Source organism: Pleuronectes platessa, chromosome 14, assembly GCF_947347685.1.
Source record: "Pleuronectes platessa chromosome 14, fPlePla1.1, whole genome shotgun sequence".
Classification (NCBI taxonomy): Eukaryota; Metazoa; Chordata; class Actinopteri; order Pleuronectiformes; family Pleuronectidae; genus Pleuronectes; species Pleuronectes platessa.
The window spans coordinates 5,426,683-5,440,722 of NC_070639.1; the positions used below are offsets into that span (position 1 = coordinate 5,426,683).

The 14,040-nt window shown below is 42.6% G+C and overlaps 1 protein-coding gene across 3 annotated transcripts in view; it reads left to right on the forward strand.

Annotated features, from left to right (window-relative positions):
• sema5ba (sema domain, seven thrombospondin repeats (type 1 and type 1-like), transmembrane domain (TM) and short cytoplasmic domain, (semaphorin) 5Ba) overlaps window positions 1–14,040 on the forward strand; it is a 158,307-nt gene that overhangs the window by 81,125 nt on the left and 63,142 nt on the right. For all 3 annotated transcript variants that reach the window (XM_053439393.1, XM_053439394.1, XM_053439395.1), the window contains 2 exons: window positions 3,228–3,327; window positions 3,817–3,862. In XM_053439393.1, coding sequence (XP_053295368.1) covers window positions 3,228–3,327; window positions 3,817–3,862 — 146 coding nt within the window. The remainder of the gene's footprint in view (window positions 1–3,227; window positions 3,328–3,816; window positions 3,863–14,040) is intronic.

Consider the following 14,040-nt stretch of genomic DNA (forward strand, 5'->3'; position numbering starts at 1 on the left):
GAAACCTCAGAGAGAGCCACATGTGAGGGATCCCTCTCCCAGGACGGACAGAAGTGCAATAGATGCCACGTGCAGGAGAACATCATCAAGATTAAAGTCTTCAAGATTAAAGATTAAAGTCTCTAGCAGCATTTGATGAGAGTAAACATCCCGAAGGACAACCCCAACATGACATGCCAAGCAGTTCCACTGCAATCACAGTCCATGGTCAGCAACCAGCAGGACCACGATCCACCATCCAGACCAGAACGCCAGTCCAGTCCTCAGTCACCGTCCACCGCCACCCACCACGAGCCGCCGCCGCGGTCCTGGTCCAATGCCCGTACCCGATGCCAACGCGACACAGGGTCCGCCACCACCACCACGATCAGCCCACACGACACAGAATCCGCCACACTGGGTCCACAACCACGACCCCCGGTGCACGATCAACAAACCGCAATCCATGGTGCGGCCACAGAGGCCCTGGATCTGCGGGTGATAAAGCAAAGGGATTCCGGGGAAGGGGGATAGGGAAGGAGAAGAGGAAGGAGAAGCTGGAAAAAGAAGATCCGTGTGTCATGTGATATCTTAATGGAGTTTTGTTTCTTGTGTCATTTGTTATGGTCTGTAAAGATTTTAAATGAACGATAGGGCAGACAACATATTATATCAGAACTCAAAACTGCCCTGATGAGACTTGTGTATTGACATTATTACCGCAAACACATAAACTCAGCTGCTGCAGAAATGCTAAACTGATCAATGGTAGATTGACTCGTATTTATATATATATATTTACTTAAAATATGCTTTGCTAATCTCAAATTGGACACACTCTAATAATTCACTTTAATAGAGATAATTGCAATTTCATTGAAATCTGAAACATTCAACCTTCTTTGTATGGAGTTTATTATATTAATGATATTATAAAATGCTGAGTCATCAGTCTCCTTGGCACATCTACAAACACTGGACTGTGCTGACAGCAGCTCAGTGAAAACCACTTCCTCCTGATCCACATCTGGAGAAACCAGATTGTGGCAGATAGTTGTCATCTCACTGATGTCCGCTGGCACCCTCACTTTGTGTGTGTGTGTGTGTGTGTGTGTGTGTGTGTGTGTGTGTGTGTGTGTGTGTGTGTGTGTGTGTGTGTGTGTGTGTGTGTGTGTGTGTGTGTGTGTGTGTGTGTGTGTGTGTGTGTGTGTGTGTGTGTGTGTGTGTGTGTGTGTGTGTGTGTGTGTGTGTGTGTGTGTGTGTGTGTGTGTGTTATAGTTAAAATGAAGAGCACCACACTGTTCTGCAGCTTCAGCCTCCCATCACTCCCATCCCCACTTATGTTTCCAGGTGACTGAGCCATATGGGCCCCATCAATCCTCAACTCCTTCCCTCGTCACGATGAAGGGTTGCTCAGTGCTCGCCTTTTCCAGCACTTTGATCTCGTAGCCTCAAGCTTCATAAGAGCTTCTTTAATGTTTAAAAAATGATAATTTAAAGTTTTAAATGTTTGATGAGCTCTTTAATGAATACGTTATAAGCAGCGTGGCCTCTTTTTTAATCTCATCCTGTTCCTTTTTTTTCCTTCACTTTTTCTGACTTAATTTGAGTGTGTGTTTACTACTTTAGAATTTAAACCACAACTATAAAGTCAAATAGTTTCACTGTTGTTTTGACAACCGAGGCAAATGGCTTTAATAATTTAAAGCCATTTATTTTCCACCTTTTTTGGTTTTGTTGCAGGAGCTAAAAGCCATAAAACACCGCTTTTCAAATTGGTTAAGTGCATCTGAATTCCCAGTGACTGCTGTGATCCTGTGTTTTACATGGGGAGTAGGGTAAATCCTTTTATGCCGCACAAGCCTCCCATGAGGTGAAATCTGTTTTGGAAAGTCTGCTCTCCGGGTCACACAGAAAATGCTCTTTTCCCCTGTGAGTTTTCGACCTTGTCAGATTCGCGGAAGCCAGTTTCAAACTGCGCGCAGGATTCAGCCGCGTACGCCACACAGAGCCGTGTTTGTCCGAGTGTCAGGTCGTATCAGGATCGTTGTGCCTGATGTGGCCTGGACAGTTTTGTCCCTCTCTGCAGGAGACACCATCCCATTGAGAGGTTTCCCTGCTCTATTCACTGCTTCAGTCTTTTTTTTCAACCACTACAGCTGTAATCATTTCTCTCATCATCAATACAGCAGTCCTTAGTTTAAATAATTGGTTAAGTGGTTTTAAGAAAAATGTCAAACCATTTTTAAATTTCTAATTGTCTTTAGTCCCAAAACAAACTAAAAATAACAAAATCCTCCAATTTCGGAGGATGCAGCAAACATTTGGAGTTTTCCTCACCACATGATTACCTCCCGCCAAGAAGGTTCTTTTTTCTTTTTTCTCTCGTCTGCTTGAGATCTCAGCCAAGGAGGTTTTGATTTCATTGCTTTGTCTGTCTTTCAGCAGTATTACACTCAAACTACAGGGTTTTGTTAAATAATTGGGGAAGGGTTGGTTATTGGCCAAGGAAGAACACATTCACTGTTGGAGGGGATTCCATTAAGTGGGTGGATCTAGGAAATTTATTTACACTTTTTTTAACATTACAAGATGCATGCACTCACCGAGTGCCGGTCTAAGTTGTTTGTTTTATACCTTTGCCGAGAAGTGTTGTGTGTCTGTCTGTTAGTTAGCAGCAATACACAAAAACGACGGATTATCATGGCTCAGCTTGTGGAGACGATACAGTGTGTGTCAGGGAAAAATCCATTATATGTTGCTGTGGATCCAGGAATAAAATTTAGTCTCTAACATTGCGTTTTTTGGACATTTTCAAATCAGCGCAATTTAGGGAAGTGATGTTTATGATTTTGTGAAATCAGGTGCAGCTTGATTGCATTTGAAGAGACTGTTGGTGCTTGGCAGTGGAGGTATGCTCTCCACTGAGGATAATGCAAAAACGACTAAACTGAGTTCCACTGAACTCGGTGGAGGCCTGAGCATGGAGAGAACAGATGGAGTTTTGATGAGAATGTGGATTAAAGAGCAGATCCAAGAAAAAAATTCACATTCTTTAACAATATTTTATGACAAATGATTCATTAGGTTATCAGATCTATTCCTGCTTTATTGTCAACATAAACATTTAATTGTTTGGCTCTATTGTGCATATACGAGTATTACCTGTAAATGTCACTGCTTTTATCACATGACCTATGATCCTATTAAGCTTTTGCTAACTTCTCTCTTTCTTTCCTCTCTTTCAGCACTCAGTCCGTGGATATCTACTTTCTCCCGACCGGGTGTGCAAGACTATTCGCAGCTCACCCTTGACCTGACCAGGAATGAGCTTATTGTGGGTGCCAGGTAAGAGAGTGTAAATCCACTCGGCTTCTCACCGCACCGAGCACATTACTCAGAACATGATACCCTTTCTGACTCACACACACATTTCGGATAATGACGCTTCTTAAGTGCTCTGCCGAGGCCTCGTTGGACCAAGTCAGGCTTTGGATTTGGCAGGACGGATGAATTTGGAAGAAATAAGTCATGTCACAATAGTGCATATGTGCTTGCACTTATTTTCATGAGCTGGTTTGACCTTCTTAAAAACACACACACACAAATGCAAAATATATTCAATATGCATCACAAAAACACACACTCAGACTTAAAGGAAACTAAGATGACTGAAGGATAATAAAATACATCCTCCAATCGGCTTTGCTTTGATTTGACAGCAGCTAAAATTGTCCCTGCTCTGATACTTCATTTGCATCATTAAACACATTTCTACAGGATAAAGGTCAAACTGTGCACACACTCACTGTCGTCTGTCGTCTCTCCTCAATCCAGGAACTACCTGTTCAGACTGGACCTCAGCAACATGTCGCTGATACAGGTAGGCAGAAGGACGACTCCTTTCTCTCTTTTCTATCTGCTGAGCTTCACTTGCTCAAGTTCAGTTTCAAACTTGCATTGTTATTGTGTCACAAATTTAGAGAGTATATGCTATTTGTCCTTTGAAGGACACATATTATGCAATTTGTGTGTCTGTCCTCTGGGTTCTGCAAAGTTAAAATGATGCCTCAAAGTCTCCTCACAGTGAACCTGCTCCTGAAACATCTCATCAGATGTAACTTCCATATTTATATCATGTCATTCAGCAGATGCTTTTATCCAAAGCGACATACAATTAGTGCTTTCAACATCTATGAGGGGCCATTTAAGGGTTCAGTATCTTGCCCAAGGACACTTCGACACGCAGATGGGGAAGACTAAGGATCGAACAGCCGACCCTTTGGTTGGAGGATAACCACTTGACCCCTCAGCCACAGCCGCCCCACCACCACGTTTCTGTTCATATCCATAATCCACAGCTAGAGTCTATACGGCATGGAATTAACTTTATATTTGAAAATTGGAACATACATAAAGGATGCGGCTGGAATAATTGATATTAAGACTGTAATGACAATTAACTCATGATCCAGCAGAGGGCGCTCACTATCAGAAAAGGAGGGTGTGCGTATATATATTTGAATTAATTTTGTGTCCTGTCAAATTTATTCGAACTTGATTTTTGGAAAACATGAAAACCCAAGCACTCAAAGCGATTGACCAATCACAGCAGAGTGGACCAGCTGGCCAATCAGAGCAGACTGAATTTAACGACAGAGTTTAAGACAGAGGCTGAAAAGAGGAGCTGCAGCAATGATCAGGAAAGTGAACGTTAGATTATGTCAAGATTTTCAAGTACAACACTAATTAAATCATTACTAACAAAGATAATAGATAATAGCTCTTCTTGAAAATACAGAGCCTGACATGTTGTCTGGTGGTTTTTGTCATGCTGAGCTGTGGTGATTAATTATGTTTATCGAGATATAGAAACATTGTTCGAGAAAATTGTTCAGTAATTTTAAAGGATTGAGAAATGTGTGTGTCATTAAACCTATTGTTGCTCTGCCTTTAAAGGTTTATCTGTGGTTATTAGATATTACACACTGTTTGATATACATATATTTTGGTTTTAAAGGCATATGCCCTTTTTATTATTAGAGGAGACACCTGGAGGCGGAAAAGCTGACAATAATAAAACTTTATTACTCCAATAAATTTAGCAGCTCCTGTAATATAGATGCAATAGGGAAGGCAGCCGAATAATATATGCATGTGTATTTCAATGTAGAGGCAGGTCAGGGTGATGATGGAAGTTCAGGTTCTGGACGAGGTTTGAATGTAGTTAGGAGGTGTGTGTGTGTGTGTGTGTGTGCGTGTGCGTGCAGTTCATCACAAAACTCTAACAGAACTAGGATGGCTGGTTGTTAGTGCTCTGATTTACCCCTAAACCTTCAAAATAGAAAAGTATTTTATTTCTATAAAGAAACAAACTTTTAGAACCCGACAAAAAACAACAACCAGTCTTTGCCTCAGTTTATTTTGTTCTCATCAAATTTTGTTACTGTCACTGCATCCTGTGGTAACATGTGACACATAAAATTCCCTACTTGAAGTATTTTCCAGAAGAATTTTTGCTGAATATGCTCTTAAGATTCTAACCATGTTCGGGATGCTCATCTACTTGAGGTTGCACAGCATGATTTGGGGGGAAATGGCATCCAAAATTGAACAGTGGTATTTGCTGATCAAGCTTTTTTTAAATGGCAAAAGGAAACAATTATTTGATATGAAATTTGCTGAAATCCTAGTTTGCCCTGGTAGTCCTTTCGTCCATGGAAAATATTTCAGGCCCTTGGCGACTGATTGCATTAATGTTTTTTGCAGCAAATCCTTCCTGCTTTGTTACTCAGATTAACAGGACGTCACATGTCAATAACTCATGGTTGGCCGTAATAATCAAGTCTCTGTCGGTGATGCTCTGTCTGCTGAGCCACTTGCTCTAATTATAACTGCGGTTAACTACAAATATACAGTTTGGCACATATGACCGAACCACTGTTGAGTTATAAAAGTGAATGATATCTATTTACATGACGGTTGAAATTAGCTGCAGGAGATGAGTCTATATGCTGAACTAAGAATAGTTGCCGTCCTCCATGTTGCAGAGCGTAAACACATGTATCTCTGAGTGCCCATTGCCTGTGGGTGTTATGTGTGCGTGTGTTTTATGATATTGTGAGCGCTGAGCAGGAAAGCAGTGTTGGTGTAGCCGGGAGTGTGAGCTCCAGGGCACAGGTTGCGTTACGGTTGCATCAGACACCTCCCAAGACAAGCCCCCCCCCGTTTCTCTTCAGGACCGTGTAACCTAAACTGGGACCTCACTGTCACTGAGGAAAGACGAGGAATCTTCATAGAGCACAGGTGTCTAAAGATCTCTTTTTTAGTTTGACACTGGTGATTTTTGCAAAGTTCATTATATATTCTGATCCTGTTATCACTAATGTCATTTCTCATTTCTTATAATCGAAAAACGCGATACATAGTGGTGGTTTTGCATGTTTTAGCCCTTTAGCTATAGATGTTGTCAAATGAATGTTTCCAAAGCTTAACTCATGGTAAGAAAATGAATTTCACTGAGAACTGGTGTGTTTCACTTTTTGTCTTCACGATCTTTTGAAAACTAATTCCTTGGTGCTGCATTAAAGGAACATCTGAGATTCTTGTTTTGGCTGCTGAAAAAAAAATGCAAGGAGTGTTGTTAGATAGTGAGAACTACAGTCTGACTGATATGGATTTTTACATGCCGATGCAAATACTGATATTAGGGGGTTACATTTTTGTAAATACCAATATATTGGCTAATATGTCGTTGTTTTTGTAGAGTCAATGATTCCCAAGATGTCGTAATGAAACCCTAATGACAAAGAAATGTAATCAAGTTTTGATATAGTTCCTAATAAACTAACTAAAGTAGAGATAACACAAATACAAGCAAATATATAGAACTTGAATTATTTATATTACATAAGATGTAAATCTAAATCTGAGTTTACGTTGTAAAATTGATGTCTTCAAATCTGCAATTACAAACACCGATAGCGATATGCTGGGCTCTAAGGCTGCAGGGCAAACAGTATGGGTTTTAGGAATTTGTCAGATTCTTACATGAATAACATTTCTGTTCGATAACTTCTACTGTTTGCTTAATGTAGAAAAAATCCATTTACTTGTTCTTTGCTGATTGAGGCTCCATCATTCACCTTTTATTGAGCAGCTTGTGGAACCATTCTTTTTCTATTTTCTGAAACCATTTAAACTAAACAAAAGAAGCACTGGTTACAATATATTTTCAAGGACAACCGCCTGCATTATTTTACCCAACATTTCCGCACATGGATGAAAGCTCAGCAGATGCTACTCTGTCTAACAAAGTCCCTTTTCACTGCAGCCACAAGTGAATGACATGATGTGTACAGCTGCCGCCCGTGTGTCACCGCCGATATCAACGCGCCCTTTGTTTGCGTGTCCCAGTTGTCTCGTTTCGCAGGAGAGAAGTTGACTTATGAGGGTTTTTCATTTGTTTTCACCCCGGTTGTGTTGTTCTCTGCAGCCCCACGACACATCTGCTATCTCGACGTCACTCCGCCACGTAGGACGCATCCATGCTGTACATGCATATTCAGTATTTGTGCAGAAATATGTGCTCCACCATGCTGCCTGGATTCTCTAAATGTGTCTTTCTCCCTCAGACACACGCCCACACACATCCTCAGCTTATTGTGAGCTTTTGGGATAAATGAGGTTGATCCTTCTTCTCTCTGGCCCGATGCGGAGGTGTCATCCATGATGCCAAGGCTGAGATCGATGTGAACATTATACAAACTGCCCGACGAAACGAAGCAGGGAGGAGGGGCCGCACCCCCCTGCTCATTTGCCAGTAAACGAGAGCTGTCCAAAGAGACGGAGGAGGGCGGCATCTTAAAATACTCCCTTTCTTTTGTTGTATGACCAAATGGAAAAACAAACCCAAATCTCCCACTTGCCCATCCGAGCTCCTGCTTTCGACATCAAAGGCTCAATTCCCAGAGTCGTTTAGATTCCTGAACCAGTGATTGTTGCCTTAAAACTCCAAACCACCTGTCAGACACGAGGGGCTGTTTTCAAACTGGATTTGTTTGTTTGAATCCAAACCCGAGTTGAGTTTTCGACGCTCCCTCACGGCGCTCAGCTCGGTTTTCTTTATCCCAGCGCAGCTCTTTTATTGAAAATGATCGGTATCCATTTCACTGTAGAAAGGAGAAAATAATTTGTGTTGTGGGGACAGGTGAACTAGAAGGAGTGTGATGATCTTTAATGTTAGGGGAAAGTAAAAATCCAGTTTCTTCTGTGTTCGAGGAGGTAGATTTTAGAAATCCTTTGAGTAATTGGTCTTGTTCAGTTCAATGCAAAGATCCATCATCCATCTTTACCTCCCATCCTTCATGAAGCCAATCACAGCTGACATTAGGCTTGATTTTTGACTCTTTAAATATAGAAGCAAACATGGCAAACTATAGTAGTTATTAGACTTTCCAGTTCATGATGCTGTGATGTAAATGCACAGAGCTGCAGGTCCTCATTTTAGCCTTGAATCTTTGTATACTTGATCTGATTCTTTTTCAGGAGCTAGATCTGCGTCATAGCCATGGTTCTGTGGATATCACATCAAACCTTTAAGCCAGGATACAGATCACGACTGAGCCGACAGATGAATGTCGCAGATTTCAGCCGCCGCTGAATAGAGCCTCACATTTAAGAAGCTGCTGATTTGGTCCCTAATGGATCAGTACGCTCAGGTGATAGAGACGTGTTTGCTCCTGTACTGAATACCTCGATGCCACAATGCTTTTAGTGAAAAAAAAAAGTATGGTAGCACATTTACAGTATGTGAATGAGGCTTCCTTTTTTCGGAGGAAATGATTGCACTTCTACTTTCAAATGTGACCTCTCTTCAACACCGACCCAAAACACCAATATAGCAGTGCAGCTTCCTCATTTCTTCTCCAAAACCATGAGTGTTTATTGGATTTTGCTTTAATCGAGCCCATCACCACCCAGGCATCCTGCTTCGATTCTTTAGTTTCTGAGCAGAAGATATCTCCTCCCAATCTGTGTGTGCAGGCTCTGCAGGGGGACTATGCTGCAGGGGTGGATGAGTTCGGAGCCAGAAACGCTAAAGATTAACTGTACTGCTGTGCTGTGCAATTAATTTTCCTAGGGGGGGTACTGATTGGGTTCTGAGACAGCACTGCACTTCCACTGGAGCCAGTCATAGACCACCTCTCTCAGGTGCTTTCGGGGGTTATGGTTTTTCTGGTCTGCACTGGATCAGAAAAGACATCTCGACAGCATTGGCTTCCAATTCCAGAAATCTATGTCTCTCTGTGGCTCGCGTGTCTTGAGAACCATCCATCTCGCCGGCTTCACACTCCTCCTGTGTATCGTTAAGGGCCAAAGGAATTGCAGTGTTGAATTTGGTGCTATTTGGTCAAGCGATATGTTTAATAGCAGGTCTCTAGTCGCTGCAACTCAATTGCTGCGGGTCACTGTGGCAGTTCCGGAGAGAAATCTGAAACCAGCATCATCACAGACCAAGAAAAACAGGCCGTTCCCAACAGACAGGTTTAGAATGGGCACAGCAAATCTCCGAGTTCTCCAGTTGTTGTGCATTTGAAAAGGCAACAAGGTGAAGATTTTCTTTATTGTCAGTCGCCTTACAACACTGCACTCCCAACTTCAGCTATTTAAATGCTAAGTACACTGCGTACTTCTGAAGTCAAGGATGTGACCTTATTTTAAGACGGCATCTACTGCCAGTCCGAAAGTTTACTGCAGAAACCAAGTCGACCCGTAAAGAAATGGAGCTGCAGCCCCGTGGGACACAAAGCATGAATGGCTTTACCTTAAAATAAAGGTTGTCCACTGAGAACAGGTGAGAGTCACAGTGAGGCCATTTATACAAGGACCTGCTGATTGATTGAAAAGCCAAACCAAAGAGGGTGGATTACACACAATGCTGCATTCTCCGCTCTCTCCCACTCCTCTGTGGGGACTGGTTGTCCTGGGCTTTCCAACAGGGCCATTATCATGGCCTGTAACCATCCACCGCTGTCACCATCCGTCCTTCCCCCCCTTTTAGTGTCAGCTTTTCTCTCCTGCATGAAGCTATTAGAAATTGTGTGTGTTGGATTGTTTGTGTGTCGGCCATTTGGGTTATCAATGACAGCCAAAATGGGCCGTTCCAGACTGATTCATCACACAGCTGAAGCCAGAACAACCACTTGTCTGGGTGGAAGCGTCGGAGATGAAGGGCTGGATGTATTTTCTTTCTTTTGTATACACTGAATGTGTGTCTGTGTGTTTGGAGGCAGATGCCAGCTTTGCAGTTTTTCGGTGGCAGAAGTTTGTGAAGGCAGACCATGCCGGGGGAGGGGCCGGGGTGCTGATGCCAGGACTTTTAAAAGCTCAGCCCGGGCCGTTGTGTTCAGGCACCTGGGAGAACACCTGCCACCGCCATTAGTGAGCAGGCGAGCGCAGAGGAATAACTGTGTAGGCAATCAGTGGAGGAGGAGAGTGAGGGGGAGGGAGAAGTCTCAGAAAAGGATAGAGAGGTAGCTGGGGGCTGAAGAATGAACGACAGGAAAGATAACAGGAAGAAATGGAACTAGAAACACAAGCCGAGACCAAGAGAACAACACTGGAAATGGCACCTACGGAGCTGAGATGAAGACGAATGAGAAAGAGGAGAGGAGTGAATACGGGAGAGAGTGTGTGGAGGGGAGGAGAAAAGCTTTCATTCCTCTCCAGCTCCAAGCTTTCTCACTGGGATTTTTTTCTACAGTAAACATCTGCCTCTCTGTTAAGTCATAGAAATATATCTTTTTTTCTGGGGTGCAGTACCCGCAGAAGACGTGTCTGTGGAGAGGAACCAATGTCTTCAGAGTCACATCTTCATTTAGCCCCCCACGCCGTGTTTAGTTTTTTTGTGGAGGAAAAGCAGATTTGCAAAGTTTCTGGGGGGTTTCAACGTTTCATGCCAATGTCTTGCAATTTTGTTAGTATTGTGGATCTGAAAAAGGGTTCATATTCATACATTTCATACATCTCTGACTCAAGTAGCATCTCTGATAACAATCAGACTGTTTTTTTTATATTGAGCTCAATCATTTTTTGCCCTGTCTTTTCTCTAAAGGAACAGTTTCATACAATATGGCTAAATTCTTGTCTGACAATTTTTACCACTTGTGATTTTCGAATTTACTTTCCAATGCTGCCCATCCCAGTTTTCAGTTAATCATCGGTAAGTTTGGTGTCAAATAAACCAGAATAATGGACCTGGAATATTGAGCTCAATCAAACACCAAAACACGCATGAATACCACAGGTGTGAGTGCTTTAGAGGTGTGTATATGTTCTCACCTCTGCACTCGACACACAACAAATGCATCATCACCCACAGGGCCACCTCACACAGGGGCCGCTCAGGCACCCGGCTCGGGCGCAGCTGATAGAGTCTCAACTTCAGATGCTGCTGCAGAGTCTGAGAGTTTTCCGTCCCTGTCCTCTGCCCTCCTTCTCGTTTCATTTTCAAACCCTTCACTCGCACTACCTGTCTTTTTACATTTTTTTGTGAGATGTAGTTCCGGTAGTGGTTCTGATTGCAATCCACCCACATGCTCTGTCCTAGAAGTACCCACTGACAGATCTCGCTCTCTCTCCCTCTCTCTCACTGATGTGCTGGTCGGCCTGAGCGCTGCCGCAATCACAACAGCAGGGGGAAGTGTGTGTGTGTGTGTGTGTGAGAGATAAAACAGAGGAGTGGGAGAGTGGTTAAAGTAGAGAAAAGCTCAAGTGTTAGATGGGTGGGAGGCGAAAGGGGGGAGCTGAGGCAAACGCTCTGTTTTTGTCATCTGCCCTCTCACTGTTTATTTGTATTTGGATGTAGATCTGCCAGATGTGCTACAAGAGCATTTCAACTGCTGTCACGGGGGGGGGGGGGACAAGAAAAACTTTTGATCTGAAAACTTTTCATGTCTGCGGCGGGAGTGAACGCTTAACGCTTACTCCTTCCTTGCTTCTGCACTTTGAAAGTAATGGAGAAGTAACAGGAGCAGATCCCTGTTTGGATGGCTCTTTCTTTCTTCCACATGTAGCGAGGCACTGACAAGAGATAGAATATTGATTTGTGTCCCGCTAACAAATTTGTACAAGGCAACCGAGCTGCGGGATTGTGCCGAATTTCTTTGTCTTTAGCTGAATGGTTTTTTTTAATGTTTTTTTTGTGAGTCGCTGTAGTCGTCGGCCTTGTCAGACTGTGGCAGATACTCTGGAGGTTTTTTACACCGAGAAATGTCTTTACACACTGCTGCTCGAAAGCCATTTGTCACATAATTACAGAAAGTACGATGAGTGTGCTCTTAAGTTCGCTCCATTTTCCCTTTTCTATCATATACACTCACAGCTGTGCAGTCATCTGACAGCGTCGGGGCTTAAAAGGCCTCAGCGTTCGTCTTCTGTGAGGAGAGGGTGGAGAATGTAACTCCTGTATCAAGCACTTAGGGGCACAGATGTACTGACCCCACCTTTTCTGCTGAGCTTAAGTACCAGCATGGACAGAGAGGACGACATGTGGGATGGAAAATAAGAGGAGAACGAATACGAATGGCAGGGAAGTGGAAAGACAAACATAACCAGCGAGGAACAGAAAGTGGAAGTAGGATTCATGCATCTCGCTCCTTGTGCAGGCAACTAAAAGAACAACATGGTTTGTAGATTGGAAAACAAAATAGGAAGTGAAGTGATTGTTCTATCACTGGTTTAAAGGAATATCCTTCCAGCTACTTAGGCTTTCAGCATCAGGCGCTTTGCCCCCTTTGGGTTTGAAGGTTGCTGGAAAAGGGGCAGCAGCAGTAGTCTGTGTGGAAACCGGCTAATTGAATAGATTCCACCAGTCACAAAGCTTCATGGGGGCAAGAAAGGATATTAAAATTTAAGTAACTCTTAAACCACTCATGCATCTTTATCTTGTTCTCAATAGTCTATTCATATTCTTATTACGCTCCAAACTCCCATAATGGAGATAAATTTGCAGTTTTTTGTGTTGATAGTGTTTTATTCAAGTTGCGGCTGCCTGATTTACAAAAGGCAGTGTTTGATACACAAACGTTTGTTTTCAGTAGTCTTGATGATCTGTGATTAAATTCATTAGAAATTGTATTTGACCAGATATTCAAATGATTAGCACGTAAAGCACAAGGTAATAAGCTAGTTTTCCAGACATTAGTTTCGTATCTTAAACTAAACTTAAACCTAAAGATTATGTTTGTTTTTATCCAGTGCACACAGGTAAGGATTTCATAACACAAAAAAAACAATATATCGAATATCTTCATCCAGAACGGTTACTCTGTGGTAATGCAAACTTTGGGTTTTATTCCATCCATCAAGGAGAATAGGTTTTCACTGCTGTCTACTGGATTGTTTGTTTGTTGGCTGGATTACAAAAGAAACCTGAATGGATGACATTTGAAATGTAATACAAAATACAGAGTAAAAATGACTTTGTTTCCTGCAGTGGAAAGATAAAACTGAATGAGGTGCTATATTGCAACAGGCCTTGAAATCAAAGTGTGTGTGATAAACAAAGCACTGAAACAAAGAAGGAAAACTCACACTGAACCAATGGCACATATGTGAAAGACACACACAAGGAAAAGGCTGTAAAAATGAGAAATTGTGAAAACACTTGAAATAAACATCTCACTTTTTAAAGAGTGAAGCCAGCAGGTGGAAGGAGGAAGAGGAGGAGGAGGATGAAGAGGAGGATGACGAAGAGGAGGAGGAGAGGTCTTTGTCAGTTCATCAGATAACCCAAACATAGATAAAACAGGAGCAACGTGGAGGTGGAATGTAAACACCACATTACTGTCTGGATCTCCACATATCTGCCTCCATCCATCCAGGCATCTTAACGTTTCACCCTCTCAACTCGTTTTCTCCTCAGCCGCTGTACGCGCGTCATTATCTAAATCTGCTGGAGAGATCACGAGGCCTCTGTCTGTGACATTTTGTTCTGAGGATGAGATTATATTTGCGATTTCTGGTAATTGTCAATATTTCATGCAGGAAAGTCCCACA